This window comes from Poecilia formosa, unplaced genomic scaffold (assembly GCF_000485575.1).
Source record: "Poecilia formosa unplaced genomic scaffold, Poecilia_formosa-5.1.2 Scaffold117, whole genome shotgun sequence".
Lineage (NCBI taxonomy): Eukaryota > Metazoa > Chordata > Actinopteri > Cyprinodontiformes > Poeciliidae > Poecilia > Poecilia formosa.
Genome location: NW_006800056.1, coordinates 431,611 through 455,080, shown reverse-complemented (window position 1 = coordinate 455,080; position 23,470 = coordinate 431,611). Strand labels below are relative to the sequence as shown.

Below are 23,470 nucleotides of genomic sequence, written 5' to 3'. Positions count from 1 at the left end.
CAAATTAGATCCACAAATAAATGTATTTATTGGAATTTTATCTACAAGAATAAAATGCATTGTATAATATAGTGACATGTTTACAAAGGAAATTCAGAAGATCCTTTTGCATTTGCATCGATGGTCATGGTTCCTGTCAGTCAGACGCAGCAGCTTGTTGGATCTGCAAAGACTTTTCCAACTGCAGATTTCTACATTTAATCTGCAGCAGTAAACTTGTTCAGGTATTTGTTGCAGAAATGCAAATTACAGGCTGATGCATATTTTTCTTCCTTAATGTTCAGCTATGCTGTGTTTATTCCTCTTCTCAGTTGAACAAAATCGATTTGTATTTACAGTAATCTGCTGGTTTTAAGGAACGTTCTCCAGAGCCACAATGTTCAGCTGCTGAATGAAAACATTTTGTCACGCCTCTGATTACTCTAGCAGAAGTAATTCCCTTTTTTCCTTTGGATTCTCTGCTTCCGCCAAGCCAGTCTGCCTCAAGCTGTTAAACATTTGTCAGAAAAGTGGCTGGATTCATATTTTCTCCAAAGCAGGAACACTCCAGAAGCCCGCTTCAGAGCCTGCTGCACTCCAGCTGTTGAACTGCAGCGTTAGCCTGTATAAAACATGGAGGTTTTCATCTGGAGCCGAGTGTTTGAAAAAGGCGGCCCACCAGCTGGGTGTAGCAGATGGCCGCTCTGCCTTAGTCTGGTTCTGCTGGACGTCTCTTTTAGTTTAAAAGAAGTTCTCCTTTCCTCATCTGCTGCTCTGAGCATGCTCAGTGCCGTCTGTTGGCTTCTGCAGTCAGTTACATTACATCATATATTTGGATTGAACTGGTATTTGGTTAAACTGGTTCCAGTTTTTCAGAATAAGACATTTGATGTTGATTGGCATCTTGCTTATCTTCAGACATGACAACATATAGAACAACCAGTAAAAAATGAAATCTGAAAATAAAATCCATCCGTTGCAGACAGTTTTGTTCCACCTTTAAGCTTCTCTTTTAAATTCCTATTATATCAGAGAAACTGATTCCAGATCAGATGAAGCTTCTGCTGCTGATTTTTGATGTTAATAAGCTAAAAGAAAAAAATGAATCATAACCATTTGGATAATAATTTACCGTTTTGCTCACCCATTCTGACATTTTAACTAATAGAGATGGAGTATTTATTTTTATCACTTGTCAACATGTCATCGTCCATATATCTTAAATGATGACCTTAAATTATCTTAAATGACATGATTATTTAAAATGAATGCTGGAATAATTGCTGTTAATAATAATCTTGTATTTGACTTTGATTGAAAACAATATTCATAATAATTTACATCATAGGTATCATCACACCTATGAAAGACGGACTCAAGACATTTTTTAGTAAATAAGAGATAGTTTGACTCTAAACTCAACTATATAATATCTGTTACTTCGATGGCATGAGGAGACGCTGCCTCAGTACTGACTGCAGCTCCAAACCAACATCATGTGGAATTATTTCAGTAATGTTTTTTCCTCAGTAATATTCTGTTTGTCTCTTATTCTTTAAACAAAAACCGAGAATTTCCTGCGTTTTTCCCATTTTTATGCCGATATTGCTAACAGGTACAGAAAGCACAAAGACCTGACATCCAGGATGAAACAGGAAAACATCTATAAACCTGAAGTTTTCTACTGAGGGGTGAAAACGTTGAATAGTGAGAATGAATTGTTAAAATACCTGGAGGTCATTTAACAAGCTGTCAGTCAAGATGTAATGAAAACCAAAATCCACTTGAGGTTTTTTCTCCAGTTCACATTTGCACCAGTTTGGAATTCTGTAATACATTTTAATAACCATTTAAAGATGAATTTTGATATTAGGTTTGTCTGAAAATGGTTCAGTGTGATTCTGGAAATCTTTTCTTTGACCTGTTCACCAGCTGGACCTGCTCCTCCGTCTTCCTGGTGAATCCTTGACAAACAGAACTCACTTCCTGTGATTCCTCAGTGAGCGTTTTTGTTCCCGACTCCGGTGGCAGCTGGCCATGCATTTGATTTATCGAAAGGAGAAACTATGAAGCGTACTCTGTGACGGCCCAGAAGCTTTAAAATTTAAGATGTCATTGACCTGATGAATGGAGGGAGGAGAGCTGGGAGCTGCCCGCTGCAGTCATATGTCACTGTCCGAAGGGATGAGGGACGCTGCCTGTTGGCCAGCTTCACCAACACTCACTCAGTGACCTGCACTCAGATCCCCTCTGCTGTTTGTTAGAGCTCAAGTTATATGTACCGATATGTAGAGAAATTATTGGTTCTAGAGCCGACAGCATGAAAACAAAGGACTCGAGCTTTGAATGATTAAAGCACATTGCTTTTAACTGTTGTGTTGATAAAAACATAAGCATTTGTCATCATGAAATGCACATTTATTTTATTAACCTTAATTTCACCAGGAAAATATCAGTGAGATTAAAAATCCTGGCCAAGAATGGCAGCAGCAAACAGAGTCTGCAGAACATTCACAGCTAAACTGGAAAAGTGAACATAACTTTCTGCTTTTGGCTAAAATCAAAACATCAAAAGATTTTTTAATATTGTTTTATTTTTTAAATTTGACCTTTATTTTTGCAGGTTTAGACCTTAAAGCTCACTCACAGCAGAGACCTGTCTACATGCTTTACAATGAACATGAATGTAACTCTACATAATTTTATCTTATTTTTCATTAAATGTCTTTCAACATTTTAATTTGCATTAATCATAAATCAACATTTATTTTCAATATCTTACTATTGTTTGACAGCTTCATAAAAGAGCCTGGCTGTTGATTCCCATCAAAAATAAATCACTTAAACAGACAATACTTACTGAATCTGGGCTAATCAGAGGCTAAACGCTGCATCGATCGTTCAGAATGAATTCTAACGAATCTGGTCTCTGAAATCAGCTGAAACCAGCCGGGTTGATATCTGTCCTCAGCTCATCTGTCCTCCTGATTTAAAGGACTGTTCCATGTTACATTTCATCCTTTCTGCTTCAGGCTCAGATTATTTCCCAGTTTTTTTCTGGGAAATAACTTTTCTCTTTTTGCAGAGTGGATGTGTGAATTGCAAGGAGTCTGATTCAACTAAATGTGAATGTCCTCAAAAACCTTCAGCACTCAGAAGAGGAAACTGCAGTGGTGCAACATTTAAATGAGAAGTACACATGCAGGTGAAGATGGGATGCTGAGATATATATATATTTATAACTTGGTGTAGAAATCAGCAGCAAACCTTCATTTATTTAAATCACATTGAAACTGTTGAAGACGCTGAAGATAAAACTGCACTTTGTTCAGAAACATGATGTTAAAGTGCTGAGAAGCATCTTGTTTTAATGACTTTTCCTCTGTTAAATTACTGTTTAAATGAACACACCTGACTCCTGTCTCCATATGCTGGTTGCTGTCTCTCATGGTGCAGTAAGAAACGTTTACAAAAAATATGTTTGCTCCATATTTATTACAGTTAACGTGTAGTGACAGTACAGCATCAGAGAGATAATGTGTGAGAAAATGAAGCTCTTCCACCTCCTCCCTCAGCTTCTATTGCATTCTGCAAAACTGCAAAGCTCCTGGTCAAAAACAAACGGAGCCAGGAGGAACGTCTGTGCAGTCAATCACCCTCGTTTACATGCTGCTAAGTATGCAAATGGAAAGTTACAAGCATGTTGGCCACGCTTCCAAATATTGAATAACATTGACAGCCATCCATGAAGCAAAGCGTAAAACAATGTTTTTTCTTTTCTTACCAAGCTAAGTTTCTGACTTACACTCTACAGCAGGATCTGAAATGATCCACTTTGATTCCTTCGGGACAACTGGAATTTCTTATAAGACAAAAAGAGAAATCTTTTGAAACGTGCTCTGATTTTTTCTTCAAACTTGTGAGCTTGTTCATGTCAAATGTTTGTTGTTTTTCATAACAAGCCTCTCTTCTACATGAGATCTTGGATCTCACTGAGACGGCCTGTATAAATAAAGGTCTAGCATAGAAACGATGCTTTCCATTGAACGATCTTTACATTTTTATTTATGCTGTGATTAAAATCTATCAAATTGGAACATTGGCTGTACTTCACAAGAACCGGCTAGATGGATGCACAGAGGCGGTGAGAAATATGTGAGGTGCTCCGTCATCATCGATCAGTATAGTGCTAGGAAACACAAAGAGGTCTTTAATTGGTTGCCCGGGCGCCTGTAAATGTAATTAGTACATCGAAATTGGGCCACAGGCTACACCTGCACATCTGGTGAGCCATACATCATTTTTTGCATCCGTTGTCCTCTGCACTGGAACAGAATAAAGTGGTTTCGTAGCCAGTATTTGACGTGCCTATCAAATAAGATTCTTTGCTATGTAAGCTGAAAAAAATGAGCCTGTTGTTTGTACCGCAGGGAACAGGGATGCATATATTTGTCATAATCTGTTAGCTTGATTGGCCAGTTGTTAACGCTGAAAGCGATTCTGTTGTCATCTCCTTGGAGGATGCTTTATAGCCCCAGACTATCCTCCAGCCTGGAATTAACCAGCCACATCTCTGGCTCACTTGTGGCTGTTTTACATCAGCTGGCCTGATTAAAAGACCTGACAGATGTAGATGTATATGTTGACCCAACTAACATCCCTGTGTCTCTGATTTTCCTGCAGTTGTACAGCTCAGTCGACTTTGGAAGGAAATGGATGCTCATCCACGAACACGTCACCCCGAACAGATTCTACTGGTGAGTCATCTCTTCTCATGTCTCGGCTGCTGCATTCCTCGTCTCTAAAGTTGTTTGCTCAGGAATGCAGCAAGTGCTTTTGACTCAGAACAAGGCCTCTGACTGGCAGTGATGGTGGAGAAATCCTGCACATTTCTGTAGTTTGACGCAATGAGCCAGAGCTTTATATTCTTATATCTCCGTAAGTGGTACAGGAAAGTGTTCACCCCCATTCACTTTGTCCACATTCTGTTACTTCATAGATTTATTGTGTGTTTGAGTATTCTTCTGTCTCAAAGATCAAGGCACAGCACTCCATAATAACCAGGCAAAATAGCTTTTTGGAAAGATGTGCATCAGCTTTTATTAACAAAAAAATTAAAATATGTACCTTAATATTTTTCTTAAAGCCTCTTTGGCACCAATCACAGCGCGTCTTTTTGGCACAGAAGTTTTAAAGCATTTTCTTCCATTTTTTGCTCCAGATCCTGTCAGGGTCAGGCAGGATGGATGGGCAGTGTAGAAAACGCCACGTCTAGGTCTTAGTTTGCTTCAGGTCACCGACCTTCAGTGGACCCACAGAGCTTAGGTACAACACAGGTTGTACCTAAGCTCTGTTATTTTATCTATTATGAATAGATCAAATCCACAAATGCTTGAGACCTCCTTTATAAATGTGTCTAACTTCCCATTTGATCGTTCAAACGGCAAACAGGCCTTAATGTGCATTAATACACACAGAGGAGACAGTACTGCAGAAACTAGCATCTACTGTCTTCCTTTCTCTGTGTCAATCAGCGACAAGGAAGATTAATGACAGTCTTGGATTGGTTTCAGCCAATAGTGCGTCAAGTAGCATTGTGTCTAGATATTTTAGTTCACAAACTCTGTTTTCTTATAAATATTTTCGACATACGCTAAAGAAATATGTGGGGTACATTGTGTTTGAAGGCTATTCTTCACCCTCATCTGATGTCCGGAGCTGAGGAGGTTTTCTCTAAGAACCTCTCTAAGCTTCAGTGTTGTTGCTTTGCGTTTCTGAAGATTTCTGAAGATTAGAGTAAATTCCTTCCACTTCACTGCTTGGTTTTGCACCATCAACTAAGAGACCTTATATAGAGTAAAGCTATTTCATAAAAATAATGTTAAATAAGCCACGTGTCAACACACCTGAGTCACATAAAGAGGTGATTAACAGGACTCTGGAGAAGCTGTCTGCATGCTGAGGAGGTGATACAGCCGTTTGATTCAGGTGTTGGACCAGGGAGACATCTACAGGTTACAGAACGCCGACCCTTAAGGCCGGGATCAGAAGACTCTGATCTCAGGGATAAGAACCTTTATAGCAACATGCTACCGTTTACTATAATGTCCTTCATGCAGAAAAGCTACATGAAGGACATTTTAAATCTGACCTTGCTGACACTTTGGAATAAAAACCTGCACTGATGTTCATTTTAAAATAAATAATGTAACAAAATGTGGAAAAAAGTGAAGGGATGAAAATACATCCTAGTGACCCTGTAGATTCAGCTTCCAGTAGTATTTATATTCCTCTTAATAGGTTAATAAATGTCTAGAGTTTCTTTTAAGCTAAACCAGTGGAAGCAGGAGGAGTAATTTTCTTATGATGCAGACATACAGATTTGGAAGCAGGACCTATGACTAATAACAAATCAGGGATGCTCCTGTCGCTTCATATCCACTCAGCCTCCCTCTCACTCCCCCTGTGGTGCACCAACTCTGTCTGAAAGTGCACACTCATCACAAATGTTGGACTGAATGTCGCCCAGCTCATCACTCCTCCACCCCTCCCTCTCTGAGGTGACTGGCTGAGCCTGGGATTGCCTTGGGTTGTACTCTCTACTGCTCATAAATCTGGAGCTACATCCATGTCACTGCAGAGATCCTAAATGTGTGGAAAATACATCACTGGCTTTACCCTTTGCTGCCAAAACCATTTCAAGGACACTGGAGCAGTGGATGGGTCTGAAGCTCAGCCAGGCTGGACTCCAGTTGGCTGGATCTGCTCAGCTGCTCCATCGACCTCAGAGGGATTTTAAATATTGCCACAGTTGGAGACCAGAAGCTGCCATTCAGTCTAATCCACCAGATGCAGAAAGTGAAAACTCAAAACCCGTGTATGATTAGTCCTTTCAATCGTCAATAAAGAACTTTAAGTTTAGGCTCCAATTCAAACACTTTGGATGTGAGTTTGGAGCCAGTCTCCTCCACCAAACTGCCTCAAAGCTTCAAGCTGTTGATTTCAGGTCAAGTTAAAGAGGCAGTCCTCCCTGTCCATCATCCCCCCAGTTTGAACAATCCAACAGGCCCACAGCATGACGCTACCATCAGCAGCGTTCCCCTGCTGCTTCAGTGAGGCTGGAGTCCAGCAGCTTCCTCTTCATGGTAGTTTTACCTTTAGTGGTTCTTGAGTCTTTCTTCAACATCCAAACTAATTTTCCTTGATTTGAGGTGACAGTTTGGGTCAGATGAGTGAATTCTTAGCAAAGAACAACAATTCCAACCATATAACCAAAATTACTTAAAAACGATTAATTATCCCATTCTCTGGATGACTGTGACCCAAAAACAAGTGATACTTAAACCCAGCAGACAAATTGAATGAAAACATTCTTAAGTCATTTCCTGTAAACAAAGTGTTGATCTGCAGAAACGAACCCTTCTCGTAGGTTTTTGTACTTCTCTCCTCCTAAATGAATCTCTCTGCTGACATCTTGTTCTGTTGACTGGAAGTTTTGTCTTCTAGAGTGAATATGCATAACCACAAATCCCACACTACTAAATCAAGCAACAATAAATCAAGGCATAAAGAAATTAGTTAGCATAAAATGTTTATTTTTTCATAGAAAATCTGTAATTCAAATGAACAGGAATTCGTTTTTAGGGCTTAAATTAATTCTGCTCTGCTAAAGGAATTCAGGCCTCTGCCAGTTTCTGCTGCTTGTTTGCTCTCCATTCATTCTTTGGCAACAACTCTAAACTAATCTTTCTTTATAATTTTCATTTCCAATGTATTAATTCTTGTAATTAGGCATTCATGCATTTGTCCCTGTTTTCCCTGCCAGGTCTGTTTCTGGACTGGACAAAGAACCAGACCTGGTCCACATGGAGGCTCACACTCCAGATGGAAGTAAGTGACTTTCAGGTCTTTGTGAGAAAACACAATACAGTTTGTTCAGGAAATAATCAACCAGGAAAGAAGTTTGGGTCCAGAATTAAGCCCTAGACGTCAGCCTTAATGAATCTTGCTTCTCCTTCTTTCCATTTTACTCGGTGAATTTCAGCTCCTTAACTCTGAATGGCAGCGCCATTGAAATACAATAAGTGCTAAAGTTTTTACACCAAACTCAGAGATTCAAGCTTTCTGTCTGATTGACAGGATGCTTGTTTGTCATATCTGTGCAACGAGAATAACTAGGTGCTGCAAAGAGAAGCAAATTAACCGAGGAAATGTCAGGCTGCGTGGATGGGAGGAGAACAAACAGTAAAACACAAAAACTGTTTTTGATCTGATTGAGAACGGTGGAGTATGGAGATGCTTTCAGCTTATCTTGAACAGGTGATGCGTTGCTGTGACTCTGTTTGTTAATATGCATGAGAGGAATAACAACTTTAACGGCTCTTCCTGTGTGTGTGGCTGACAGATGTGCAGTATGTCACATGCAGAGCTCAGATCTGCTCCGAAGCCAACCGGAATTATCCATTCCCGGGATACATCGACATCAGCTCTCTGGTGGTTCAAGATGACTACATTTTCATACAGGTAGGCCTCCAATCTGTCTCCCCATCATACAACTCAATGTAGCCAAGCTTAGTTCCCCTTCACATATGCTCACTCTTTGAACTTTTACCTATTTCACGTTACAACCAGAAACGTCATTATTACGTTATTGGAACTTTGTGTGATAGACAACACAAAGTAGAGGGTGCCATTGATTTATCTCAAACTCCCTTTACTCTTTTTCTTTTACTATTATAGCAGTGAATCTTTTACGATGCGTCTCCACCAGATTTGTACATATTGAGACTGAAATTTTTACCCTTTCTTCTTTTCTAAAGAGCTCATGCTCAGTCAAATTGAAGAGGGATCATCTATGGACATACATTTCCAGGTCTTACCTCAGACTCTTAGGTCTGGACTGGCAAAGCTTACGTTGGGTAGCTGGACAGGAGGCTCTAGCTGGTAGTTCTTGGGTCCAGGAGCAGCAGCGAACCTTCGTTCTGACCATGGAACAGTGGACCGGGTCTTTACCCTGGTGATGTTCAACAAAGTCACAGGTGTTTGCTTCTCTGGCCTACATTAGGCATTCGTTGGATGTGATGTGGGACTATGGAGTGTTTTAAGGAGAATCCAATCCTAGTCATTTAAAATCCACAGGTGTGTCAACAGGTTGAGCCTGTTCCCAGTGTGCGTTGGACTCTACCAGGCCTCTACAAACCAAACCTGTTTCTGGACCGGATCTGAAGGTGATGGAGAGGAGGACATCTGGTTGGAATATTGTTTCATCTTAGTTTTTTTGCAGATGATGTGGTTCTGTTGGTTTCCTCCAGCGGTGACCTCCAGCGCTCACTGCTTGGTTTGAAGCCAGAAGTCTTGGATCATGGTTTATAGTTCAGACGTGATGGGAGAATGAAGCAGGTGGATTGGAGCTTTGCCCGCAGCTATGCCAGCACTGCTGTGCTCTGTTGTGGTGAAGAAAGAGCTGAGCCAAACAGCAAAGTTCTTGATTTAATGTTCTGTCTACATCCAGTCCTGACCTTTGGTCATGACATCGATCTGGTTCTGTTGGTCATGATTCATGGTAGGAGTGGATGAAATGAGCTTTCTCCAGAGACTTCTAGGGGTGAGGAGCTCTGCCATCCAGAGGATGCCTCCATGGCGCCTCCCCTTGATGCTGATGCGGTCCCACTGAGGGGAGAGCCTGGGAGACGCTCACATCCTGTCTGGCCTGGGAATGCTTTGGGATTCCCCAGAGTTGGTCGGGACAGGAATGTCTGTGGTTCCTCCTGGACTTGTTTCCTCCCTGTCTTGATGATGGATAAACAGAAGACGATGGATGGAATGGATAGACTTTGACTGGGCCATAAAACTTGAATATGTTTTGATCTAAAACAGCTGTGTCCAAGTTGAGCTCTGAGAGCTACGATCCTGCAACTTTTAGAGTATCTGTTCTCCAACTCTTCAGTTAAATGAATGCCTCATTACCATTATTAAAGGTTTAAGTACCATAAATACAAGCCTCCCTCCATCTACTGTACATAAAATATCACTCATACTGTGTGGTGAAAAGGAAATAACCCACTTACCTCCAACTCTTTGTCCTCTCTCACTTCTTCCTGGCACAACCGGCTGTTTAAAATCAATAAAGAACTCATCGACTCAGAAGCTGCTGTTCTCTCATTTAAAGACACGGTGGTTCTTCCTCTGTAGTCTGAAGTTCTAACGAGGCTGGACAAATTAGTCTGCTGATTTGCTGGTTCAGGTCTAAACTTAAGCGAGGAAATTAATAAAGAAACGCTGTAACAATATAACAGTTACTTTTTAATGCAAGACTTTAAAATTGTCTTTTTATTTTATGTCTCCAATTTCCTTTTTTTTTGCTCCTTTACACACATTGGACTCCAGGCTGCACACTGGAAACCCTGCAGATCCATGGAGGGGCCATAAAAAGAGCAGCTGCTCAACAATTTAAAGGAGCCCTTCAGAATAAAATCTAAAAGTTTATTCCAAAACCATGACAGCCAACAAAGAAGCTAAGTGGGAACACGTTGCCCTATGTTAAACTGCATCATGTCGCTGCGACTCGGCCAGAACAAACAAAGTGGAGATAAAATTTCCTCTTGTGCTTCGGCTCATTGTCTTCTTGTTTAACCTTCATCTTTTCATTTTCTCTGTCGCTTCATGCACTCTGCAACTGCAAACAAGGTGCAATCTTTAATACCAAGTAAATATTTTAACAATGCAGTGGATCCCCTTTTTTCTATAGAGCTTGTCTAAATTATTGGAAAGGAGAAGCAGGTTTGCAAGCTGAAATAATTTGGTGCAATGCAAAGTTATTTCATTAATAACTTAGCATGATGTTGGACTGACTGGTACTGCAAACCAGTACCAGTCAGAAAAAGGAGGAGAAAAAGTGAAAAATGTAGATGTTAGCATGTGCTATATATTGCTGTATTTGGTGTGTATCTGTTAAAATACACACCTATGACTGTTTTTAGTGGGGGTCTCGTATTCACTGAAGGCTGTGTTCCCTAATCTCCATGAATGCTCAGTTCACTGTAATAACCAACAATTCTGTAATTTAACTTCACAACACAGAAGCCCTAAACCATTAACCTGGAAAAAAACATACAATGTCGTGTAGAAATTCAAGGATACAGTTCGGTTACCTGGACCTTTGCCCCTTCACCCTCAACCCCCAGCCTTCTGCCCCCCAGCACTTTAGAGAAAGAAATTAAGCTGTTCCTTAAAGATCCTTCAGTCATGTCTGACCTGGCCTGAGTCTTTCATGCCAACTCTCAGGCATCTGATGAACTCTCAGTCCAATTGCCTCCACGTTTTAACATGCATGCATCACAGACAAAAGGTCCTACAAGGGATTGGCAGGGTGGGAGAAAATCAATCATACCAATTCCTCTTAAAGTTCAAACTGCTGCTGGTTATCTGGCCATCGATCTGCGACTCCCTCACTCGATTGCATGTGGGAATGTTCTGCAGTGCTCACAGCTCGGCTGCTGAATTGCCTCTCAAAGCTTGTTTTCTCTCCTCTGAGCCACACAGAGCACTTACAAGATCAGTAACAAAATCAGCCCCGTTGTGCAACATTGATGCTCACATCGTTTCTCTTCTGCAAGCTGTGAAATTGAAGGTTTTTCCTCTAATGAATTTTATGTCGTTATCGATCAGGAGGAAAATTGGGTTGTGAAACTGGCCAATCATTTTGCACGTTGTATCTCAATGTGTACAAATGGTCGTCCTTTGTTGCCCCAAGGCTAATGACAGTTCTCCAACACAAACCTCCCCAGACAGACTCCTAACAGCTTGTATGTTTGAAAAAGGTCTGCAACATGAAGGATGACTTTCCCCTCCCTCAAACTGCAGATGAGGCTTGGTTAGGCAACTTAAAGATTTCTCCTGACAAAGAATAATGAGACTATTGATTGTCCTGTGAGATATTTACCAAAGTCCACTTTGAAACCTCCAAGTTCACTGACACCTGGGGAGGAGTTTATTTCTGACCTGACGTCAGGTGATACTGATGAATCCTCTCTGGATCCCCACCTTGACAAACTGCTCAGAAAGACAAACAGCTGCAGACTGAAACCCATCACTCTGACTGATTGAAAATGAGGAAATGACCAGCACTACAGTTAAACCTTTTTTACAAGTATAGATATTCATTTTATAGACTTGCAAGAAGATTTTTTAAAAGAATCAGATTATTCCTGCAAAAGGACAAAACCTGAAGCAGAACCAAAGTTTATAACTGGCTGCATTCAGATGATAAAAATGATTACATTACAGGCAACGTAAGCAAAACAAAAACCAGGATAACATTAAGTCATTTTAATAAGTGTAAAAGTCATCTGTAGATGAGGATCAGACAGCTGAGGTGCTCCAGAACCCCACCTCCCTGCCCACGGACTGCGTTTCTTGTTCTGGTTCCCGAGTAAAAACCCGCCTGGCACCAAGCTCTCACCAGCAGGCCCCTCCTCCAGGTCTGGCTCCTAACAGGGACCCCAGTGACACGTTCAGGCGACTGTTTCCATAGATGTTTCTCATCATTAGCTTCTATAAGCTGCATTGGTGTGACCAATGATTTAAAGCCGCTGATAACCTGACAACTCAAACTCCTCTGACACAATAAGCTGGAAGCCCATGGAGATCTGGCTCAGGTGATGCCTGTTCATGGTGTTTTTATAGCGGTAAACCAAGATCTACACCAAGAATTAGAACCCAAGAAAAAGGTTTTTACAACAAAATTCAATTTTACTGTAAATTCTATACTAGAATGAAAGATAATTTGTTGTCTTCATTGTCTCAAAGGTTCCCACCTCTGGACGAGCGACTTATTACGTCTCCTACAAGAGAGAAGCTTTCATACAAATCAAACTGCCAAAATACTCCCTGCCTAAGGTACGCTGCAGCATATTCACGTGTTGGAGACTCATTGGAAGTTTTTCATTTCAAATGTCAGAACAAAGCAATCATGCAGTTAATTAAGTTTGTCTGTAAACCTCAAGATTGAATGTTTACACTCTGAAGGTTAGGACTGATGTAAAATGCATGTTTCAGTTTTTTTTCTTTTTTTATTAAAATCAGTTTTCTGTCCTTCCAGAAGTCCTTGTGACTCTCACTGTAGGAGTTACTGTCCAGTACGTCCACAGACATTTACATTCATACCACAGCGCTGATCTCATGACCAATCCCACAGGGTCAAGATGGACTAATCTGTCATGTCTGTGCCTCCAGTCATAACTTCTCTTAATCTCTCCTGCTGCTTCCTGAAAGGATTTACACATCGTCAGTACTGACGGGAAGCAGGTCTTTGCAGCAGTGCAGGAGTGGAACCAGAACGACACCTACAATCTCTACCTGTCTGACACCAGAGGGATCTTCTTCACCTTGGCCATGGAAAATGTCAAGACAACCAGGGGCATCGCTGGGAACCAGATGCTGGACCTGTATGAGGTACCAGTGTTTGAATTATTCATGAATGAAGTTTATGGGGTTTTGGTCTCTCTGAATGTGACATCAAGCTAAAAGAGGGTCTTTAATTGTTGATCTGTGCATTAAATTTTTGATTGGGTGAGATTGGCAGAGAGAACTGTGCTTAAAGATTGTCATGTAAATCAAATCCCATTGTTGAATTCAATACTCTCCAAAACTGTAAAAAGCAGCAGTTGAGATGCTCCTTTTTCAGTGAGTTTTTGTTCATTGTATTTTTTATTAAAAGCAACAAGTTAATATCCCCACTGGGCCACAGGACGAATCCTTTAATGCATAAATGGAGATAATCTTGTAATCCCATAATTTCCTATTGGAATCCTCTGTCAAAACAACTTCACAACATATTTTTGCAAATGTTCAAATTTTGTTTTGTTCAGTTGTTGGAATAAAAGTTGTTGTCAGGTGAGTTTAAATGTACCACAGAAAACCCAAATCACCAGGAAACAGTGGTTACCTGGTGGTCTGGCAACCAAATCAGTCCTAACCTGACCTGCAGACCAAACTGTGGAAAACTGGAGAAATGTTCTCAGCTACTTAGATTATTTTTGATGGTTTTCCTTTTTTGCTACATGGAGCCATTCAGAGTTAACTGATCAGGTGTAACATCATAACCGTCATGGACTCGCTGACTGGTCTGCAGCTTGTCAGCCAACACACGTGATGCAGTGCCTTCAGCAGAGGTTCAGTAACTAGCTCTCTGCCGTTCCTTCCTTTTGAAACAAACCGAACGGCAGATTGAGAACACCGACTCCAATCTGCACCCCGCACATTTTTCTGCTTGAATTCATCAACTTTAAGGACACAATATGGGACCTCAGTTAAAGCTAAAAATAAAAATAACACCTGTTATTCACTGTAAGTTTGTAAAATGTTACGACCGATCAGTTTGTCTTCATAGAGTAAAAGACAGTTTTCTCTTTGACCTGCTATAACTTTAGCTTTTCAGGTATTTGGTTAATGTTTGGGATTAAAAGGTCCAGGATACAAAAGTAATGGTATTTTCATTAAAAACAACATTTTCTATGTGTGTAAAGTTTTTCTTTAGCAAAATGGGTTACAAACTATGAGCAGAAAACAAGAACATGGCGGCCCCAAACAGAATTACTGAATGTTTTGTGATTATTTGTAATGAAGGTGCAGACAGAGCTCTGGAAGCCAGGATGAAGTGTGACATCCACAGATTTACCTTAGAGTTTGTTTTAGTTGACTTGTTGAATGTGGACAGGTTTGCATAACGGGCTGCACTCGTCCATCTTCCTGACAGCAGACACACACAGCATAGAGAATGTGGCTCAGTGCTGTGAAGCTGCAGACTGGACCTTGTTAGCTCGCTGCCTTCATACTGTATGTGTTTGCATTCATAGCAGGAGAGTTCACTTCCATCCCTTTGCGCTCCTCTGTGAACCCAGTTTATCACTCCAACACTGGCAGGTGTGATGGAGGGAATGGAGGAAGGAAGTGAGATATTGGGCAGCTGCAGTGGCAGCGGGGCGGTAATTAACAATGCCATTACTTCTCCTGCCCAGGCTGTGGATATGTGCGCTGATTGTGAGTGCAGCTCCCCTTTCCATGCGACACCGTTTCACTTCTGCGGTGGGAGACGGCGCTCAATGCAGCTTTAAGTAGATGCATGCAAATAGCTGAGAACCGTCTGGAAGCACCTGTGCTGTTATACAAGCCGGTAGAATAAATAAATCAGTTGGAAGAAGCATGAAAGAGGAATAAAAGTGGCCGGGGGAAGGCCCCGCCCACCGAGCCCAACAGCTTTGGATGAATTGTACCGTACGTTATACGCTGACACCTGGTGGGTTTGGAATAAACCTGCTGGAACATCTTTCAGCCCATTTTCCCACCGTCAGCTCTAATAACGTGTGTGTGCAGAGCCTGTTGGAAAACCAGCCATTCTTCTGAAAGTCATTTTCTGTCTTTGTGTCACAATTTCTCCCAGACTGCCGGACCTCTTTAGGAGGCCAGCTGCCGTCCTGGCTTTTATTTCCAGTGGATGAAATGAACAGAATCCCATCGATCGCCTCGTACCCCCACAACCTCTGAAGAAAAACTGTGGCCCATTAGCTACACTTCACATATCAGTCAGTCAAGACTACATTTATGGAGCTCCCTTCGTTCACAGTGAGGGCAACACAAAGTGCTTCTTTTGTATGATAAAAATAACAAACAGAAAAAAAGTAATGAGGTAAACCAGACGGAGCATAAAAATGTGCAGAAATTTGTCGTCAAGAGGAGAAGTTTGTTTGAAGGACTGAGGAAATTGAACTGTGCAGTAAAACAAAATGCTGCCTGTCGGCCATCTGCAGTCCATGTAGCTGAAAATGTGGCAGGCCAGCACAATTAGTTGATTTTTATAACAAATGATATAAAAGTCTACTAAACATCTTGTAAATTGTTCTGCTCAGGCAGCAGCATGGTGCAGCAGCTCTGCTTTTTATTTTCTAGACTTTTTATTCCTTTTTTTGAGCTGTTGCATGTTTGGACAATTATTCTCTGATTCTGGATGCTGCACAGCTGGAAGGATTTTTGCTCTTTATTTTTCTCTTTTGCTTTTGGACAGTTATGATGTGTAACCACGGCAACAAGATTTTATTTTTATAATTGTGAGCACCTGATTAGCATCTCAAAAGCTCAAATGACTCCTGAACTATGACCCTGACTCCCAAAGAGAGGAAGAGGAAGTTCAGTCTATCTCTTCCATCCATCCTGATTTTCAAGGATCGTATTGTTTACTCAAACATTTCCCTTCCCGGGTTTCTAACCGTACAGCCACACAAATTTAAAGAGGAATTGCAAAAGCAAAGGAGGTGGGTTAGCAGTTCTTTCAACAACTGATAGTGTCATTCAAGACAAAGTACTGTGGAATATTGTCTCTGCTGCCTGGACATTAAGTTGTTTGCATGTCGTGATGTAGAAAATGTACAACACAAAGTTTCCATAAGTCCATAAACACGGTTTTGCTTTCTTTTCCATTTCACAGAAAATCAAACTATCAGCATCCAGTGAATTTTTGTTAAGATTAGAGTAGTTTACTCATTTCATTTAAATAGTGTGTTCATTTTCATGCAGATAAAACTGAATCGTTACACAATAAAGCTTGTTTTTTGTGGCCCATAAGTGCTTTTACTTTGTCAACCCAGATGGTAAGTTGTTTGGACTGCAGGATGAGACAGAAATGGGCTTCACTGTATTTGCAGCCTTGCTGCGTCTCCAGTTCTGATCTTATCCTAAACAGAGATGCTGCCTGTGATGAATGGATCAGTTAAACAAGGCAGAACGTTTTCATGCAGCCAGGACTCGTGTCGTTGGTAAGAGAGCTCCATCTTGTGCTTCCTCACAAAGACACTCGCTGATTTTCTCCCACAGAAGAAAACGTTAAAGTTTTCTAACCCCACGCTGAAAACTGCACAATTACCTCCTCAATTAGTGGAATGATTTTATTGTTAGTCAGACTTCATAGGAGCAGTTTGTGTAATGACAGGCCGTTTGTTGGAGAACTGCTGTCATTTTTCTATGCGAACTCATTAAACTTCCTGCTTTAGCAGGAGGCTCCTGGTTGTCAGGGATTCGGTGCATCAGCAGTCATTTATCTTTTCACTCTCTGCTTTTGACTTTGCCATTACCAGCCCCAGGTGATCAATCGAAGACACGGGTAACATGTTGTCTGTGTAAATAATGACATGCTGATCCTGGCCCTGTTCAGCTCCTCCTGTCTGCGAAGTTAAACTCATGAAGGCATTAAAACTTTAAATGAGTCATAAAATATATAACTTAGTTGTCTCACTTTAGATAATCGGTGATCCCCTGCTGTTCACCAACGACTCTGTGCCTCTAATGAAATGCATTCTCATAAGATCAGTGGCAGCGTTGTGATCTGCAGACGATACAGTGAACGCATTTATTGAATTCAGTGAGAAGCTGCTCTCCAATGCAGCAACAACAGGAAGATAAATGAGGAGGCTGTCAGGCCGTTTTAAAGCAAAAGGAGAAACCCAGACAGGCTCTGTCCCTCTGAATATCAACTGCTGCTGATCGCATTATGAAAACTGTAGATAACTGTTATTGGGAAAGAACGCTGGAAGTGATTTGGCTTTTACCACTTATCTACAGCGCTTTTGTGTTAGTTTGAAATTCAGTTCAGTTCAAAAGTATAGTATCTATCCCAAAGGGAAATTAAATGTCTAACCTTTAGTTTCCAAGTGTCTTTACACGGTTGGTATGGATGGCAATGCTGTGAGCAGGAAGGATCTCCAGAAGCAGTCAGTGTTACATCTGATCTGAAGATCCCTCTGACTGAAGACTGTTGCTCTATGACAGTCTGCAGAGGTGATTTTCCACAGAACCACGTCCTGCATGACGGTCAGACATGACCATATCACTCCCATCCTCCACTCTTGTACTGTGTAAGTACTGAGATCAGAACATGTACATTCATATTAAAATATTACATCATCAGGAGCACCTAAATATAAAGTAATGTTGAAATTCTTTTGTATTTTAAGGACCAAAATGAAAATAATTTATATAAATAACTTAATGAGGCAAAATGTGTTCGTTTTTTTTTATCAGTGTATTTTCATATAAAACTTATGAAACTTGAAAAAACTGCAGGTGTGTATCTGTGCCTGTTGAATTTTGATTAAATCCATCCGTTTCTTCACTCAGTGAAGTTACTCACATCCAGGAATTTTACTCAACTATTAGGAGCGATACTGCATAATAAAATTACTCAAGCTGTAAAAGTACAGCATAGTAAAACTATTCCTAAAAGTATTATTTTTCCAAAAAGTTACTCAAATAAATGTAATTGAGTAAATGCTGCTAATTACTTAGCTACTCTGCTGCTGTGTGTGGAGTTTGGTGTTAATCTGTCACCTGGAGGCCACATGAAGGATTGGATGAATAAATTGATACATAAAGGCTTATAGGTTGGTAAGAAGGTGATCCAGAACCATTTATTATTCTACAATCAGGAAAACCAAACAGAAAAACTGCCATTAGTTTTTATTTCTGACTGATGCTTTGCATTGCAGCAGACGTTATTAAAAACCACCTGGTAGAGTTCATCTTTGCTTTCATGCTGCAGCTTCGTTTTTGTTCTGTCTGCACGCACATACACTCGCGCTTCAGAGTAATCTGTGGAGCCGAAACTTCTGCTGGCATCCTTCGCTGTGTTGCACAAAAAGTCATGTAGGTGTAAATGATGGATGGAGGGAGAGCCATGCTAGTGGACGTGCATGATCCTCAAGTGTGTGTGTGAGAAGGAGAGAAAGAGCGAGTAGGTGGAGGCAATAAATAATAACTGCAGCGATTGACATGTCTGGTTGGATCAGGATGGGGGGACCCTCATTAGCTGCATCCATCTTGAGCGCCATGTATCTCTGACAATGTCAAATGTGCAGCCTATTAGTGCCACTTATAAAGATGTGCCCCTGCAGGGAGGGAAGCACATCCAAGAGGAGCCCCTCACTATGGCAACCACTCGGAGGGGCCGCGTCCTTTCCATCACATAACTCACTTTGCTTTGCTTCGTCTATTACCTGAAACAGAGACTTTGATGATGGAGGTGACTGCTTGGGATGTTTCCGTCTGTTTATGGTGTCGGAACATAAAGTCGTCTAACTGTGTTGGTCTGGCAGCTTTTCAGGAGAGAAAACTCCTTGAGCTGGAGGGTTCAGATGGCCTTCTGAAGGTCTGAGTTTTATTCTTGTGATTCAGTCTTCCTGAGGGAAAACAGACGAGATGTCTGTTATCCTGCCTGTATTGTTGAGACACATAAGGATATAATTACAGATAGCACTTAGAGCTACCTGCAACCGTCTCTGCAGACAATTGTCGACAACAGAAGGAGACGATAAGCATTCCATTTGCATTTAGCCGGAGCGGTGAAGATTGCTGCCGCAGCACCGAATGCCTTCTAAGATGGGAGTGCTGGAGCCTCTCCCTCATCACAGGCAACCTCTCTGTCAGGGGATTGTTGTGAGCCTTAGATGTAAAAACGTAATTTCTGTTTTGCATTTGAAACGTGAAAAAGAATGAAGTGTTTTGTGTCTGTGTCCATTAGGTGGCTGGAATCAAAGGAATGCTAATCGCAAACAAGAAGCAGGACAACCAGGTGAAGACCTACATCACCTACAACAAAGGCCGGGACTGGAGGCTCCTTCAGGCGCCGACTGCAGACCTGGATGGAAACAACATCCACTGCATCCTGGTAAAACACCGGGCCGGATATTTCCTGGAGCTCAAACCATCATTCTGCTCATATTCACACTGATGTGGAGAGGATATGCCAGGTGGACCACTGCCAGGCATAATTAGAAATAATGATTTATAGTTTACAGCTTCACTTCATTGTAAGGCATTCAAATAATAAGCCATTAGTTGTAATTAAGTTACAACTAGGCTGATTTTTATTCAATCTCACAATGTGTTTGGCATCAGAATGGAGTTCATATGTGTTTGTACACATTTAGTGCTGAAGGGCTCACCTGAGGGGAACCGGCTGTGGGAGCAACCTGCAGCAATCTGCCGTAAACTGGAAAACAGAGCAGAGCTTTGTTTCACAACAACTTATCGTAGAAAATGTTCTGCAAACTCACTGCACTTCTCATTTTATTTTCAGTCTCACAAACATTCTGTAATAATCTATCTGTACAAAAAGTAACAAATCATTTTGTTACTTTCTTTTCTTTATGGTAACAATCGTTTTGTGCCAGAGTGAAGCAGCCACCCTGGCTGACTGGAAACACATTCTGGTAAGGACTGGGATCCTGTCCCACAGCACCAAGCTGGTGGCCATGATGAAGAGGAGGAGCCAGGCTGTGGTGGCTGTGTGGAGGCTATGTGCATAAAGTTTACCAAAACACAGACAACAACCTGAACGAACATGAACATTTCACAGAATTTCATGATGAAACAGAAAACCTTCAGAACCGAAGCAGAACCTGGGCAGAGAGAAGTGGAAGACGGTGAAAACCAGAGAGCTTAAATCATTCAGGTATCTGGCCAAGGAGCCAAGGAGCCAGATACCTGAATGAGGTAAAACCAGTAGAACATAAATGAATAAGAAGGAAACGATCAGAACACAAAACGTAATTCCACGTAATGCCGTTGTGACCGAGCACCGGGCGGACATGGGGACGTCTCTGTGATGCTTGAAGATCCTCATTCGATTTGAAACGGTGCGTAAAAATCTGATGCAACATCAGGAGGTTCCAGAGTTCAGCTGGTCCAGCGTATTCCATTAACTCCCTCTGTGGTTCAAACGTAATGCGCTGGCCCACACCTGACCCTGACGGGCTGGATTTAAAACCCTGCTGGACCTCTGTCACAGCTGGGAATGGAGCCTCTTAGGGACGTGTACAGAGCAGTTTGCTGGGTGACCAGGTCCAGAATGAGGTTGGCTTGGGAATACAGCAGAGCCACCTTCATTGTGAAAGCAATCCATCATCAGAAGTTGAGAGACGAAAGTTGTTTGAGGGCAAACCCTTCTGGGTCACTCCATAAGCCCTTGGTGAGACGAATGGAGGGCAGGAGGCCGGTGACCTCACCCTCCTGTGTGAGAACGACCCTGACCGCCAGCCGGAGGCAGCAGCTGATGCTTCTGCAGATCCTGTTAAGGAATTAAACTCTAAACTTCCCCTGATGTCGGATGATGATACGCTTGCTGCTCCATGCGGGTTTTCAGTGACCCGTTCACCATCTCATCTGGACAGTCGGTGTGTGAAAAGGACAGGATTGTTTCTCTGAACGGTCAGGAAAGGCAGGACAGGACTGGGTGTTAAACAGGTGGATGATGTAAAGCTTTGTGATGTTTTAGATTCTGGATGCAGAATATTTCTGGTTACCAACAAGAAGGCAGTAAAGGCAAAGTGTTTAGGTGGACATTAAAAGTTGTATGACAGTCAGACGTCATCATAGATTGAGGCAGATAGATTTACAGTATGCAAACATGAACAGAACCCGGTCAGTTCCTCCTGGAGGCTTTCATCATTTCAGTGATGGAGAATCAGAATCTCGAGCCAAAGATTGATTTTCAACTTGCTCTCCACTTTCTGAGCAGAACAGGAACTTACTGAAAGTTGATTGAATGAAAACTTTTAATCTTGGTTATTATAAAAAAAACTTGCAGATATATTTTGTATCTATGGATTCTTCTGATTCATGCCTTCCTTTGAAGCATGTTATCTAACCTTTGATATTCAATATAAATGATGGATACAGGTCTTATTGTTCTGCAGCCACCTGGGCAGTCAGTCGGTCGGCCAGCCTAGTTTACTAATGTCGTCTAGAGTCACGTTACCAACCTGGTTAATAATCGACCCTGCAGACCTACTGCATGTTCTCACCACTGAAACAGAAAAGTCCTGTTGATTTTACACCGACTGATTGGATGAGGTTTGTCTACAGTGGGTCATCAACAGGACAACGGTCCTAAATACAGCAGCAACTCTGCAACAGAACGAACGGAATAAAGTCTGTGTTTTAGTGGCCTAGTCAAAGTTTGAGGTCAATCAAAGATATAGATCTTCCATTTGGTTCAGAGTCCTTCAGACCTGAACATCTGCTGGATGAGAGATCTACCTGTCGTTTCTCTAAGGCAGCGGCTTGCAGCAGAAGCTACCGTCAGATTCTGGTATTCAGGATGTTGATCTACCTCATGACCGCAGTTTGTGGCTAAAACCAAGACAGAGCGGTTAATTACGATGTTTTAGTTCAGTCCAGCTCTCTGCTCACCACAACAGACGGGAACAACATCCTCATTACCGCAGACAAAGCCCCGATCCATTCATCCATCTTCTGCTCCATCCAGCCATTACTCTTGAGCAAGACTAAGCAAGACATGAAGATCCTTGAAGCAATGACTAATCCTGACCTGACAAAGAGAAAGTATTTCACCTTTTTCCAGAGGAGAACCATGGCCTCAGACTTTCTTTCTAAAAAAGGAACCCGTCTCATAAAGATAACCGGCAGACTGCAACACATCTTCCCTTCAGCTCAGCAGTGTTCCTTTTAGAAGACACTCGGCAGCAGCGGGGAAAACATCCGACTCCAGTCCCCGTCGGGCGGGCGTCTGCCTCGACCTGTTGGGGCGAGAGCCGACCGAGAGAGGCAACATGAGCAGATCAGAAAATGAGGTAGAATCGGTGCCAGAGTGACGGATCCAGATCGACTGCATGTGTTAACATTCTGTCCTCATTAGACAGCCTCCCCACTACTGAAGCTAACAGGCCGACTGTTGGGAGGAATCATGTTTTGAGACATTAGTAGGACTCCATGCTGCTTAAGAGGTGATTTCAGGCCCGGGCTGCGTGGCTTCCAGGTTCCCTGTGATTGCACATTCATGTGACATTTTAATTACTGCCATAGATTCCTTTTGATTGCCCTGTTCAGTCCCACTGCTTTGATGTCCTCACACCAGTGACATGCTGTCTGCTGCTAAGATGAAAGCAGACATTGTTTTTCTGCACTGTGAGCATTTGTAATTGTATTCTGTTGTGTGGATGCCTCTGAGGCATGCCTTCATACTTTAATGCAAATTTCTTCTCTCTTTGTATTAATGACAGATTAAAGGCAATTAGCAAAACTTGTTAAAGCGCAGTTTGTTCTCTTTGAAGACTAACAAATCTTTTTGCTGGTTTTGTTATTTTAATGCTTTCTAGATAAAAAAAAAAACGTCTGCGTTTTATTTATTTAAATAATTTGACGTGATATGGTAATTATGCACTCAGTGGCCTTTTTATTAGGCACAGTGTGCTAGTGTCAGGTTGGGCCTTCAGAACCGCCTTCATTCTTCAAAAGGGTCTTGGACAAATTGTTTTGGGATTTTGGTCAATAAACCAAAATGTATTGACCAAATAAATTTTGGTTTATTTATTTGGTCAATAAATGACTTTAGTATTTACTAAATACTAAAGGGACATTTAGTAAAGGGACATTTACTAAATGTCCCTTTACTAAATGTAGTAAAGGGACTTTACTACATTTAGGT

At 41.6% G+C, this 23,470-nt stretch overlaps 1 protein-coding gene across 3 annotated transcripts in view; it reads left to right on the top strand.

Moving 5' to 3' along the window:
* The window catches only part of sorcs3a (sortilin related VPS10 domain containing receptor 3a), a 211,311-nt gene that overhangs the window by 149,015 nt on the left and 38,826 nt on the right, over positions 1-23,470 (top strand). For all 3 annotated transcript variants that reach the window (XM_007560600.2, XM_016675606.1, XM_016675607.1), the window contains exons 5-10: positions 4,663-4,736; positions 7,805-7,869; positions 8,384-8,502; positions 12,787-12,876; positions 13,252-13,431; positions 19,544-19,690. In XM_007560600.2, coding sequence (XP_007560662.1) covers positions 4,663-4,736; positions 7,805-7,869; positions 8,384-8,502; positions 12,787-12,876; positions 13,252-13,431; positions 19,544-19,690 — 675 coding nt within the window. The remainder of the gene's footprint in view (positions 1-4,662; positions 4,737-7,804; positions 7,870-8,383; positions 8,503-12,786; positions 12,877-13,251; positions 13,432-19,543; positions 19,691-23,470) is intronic.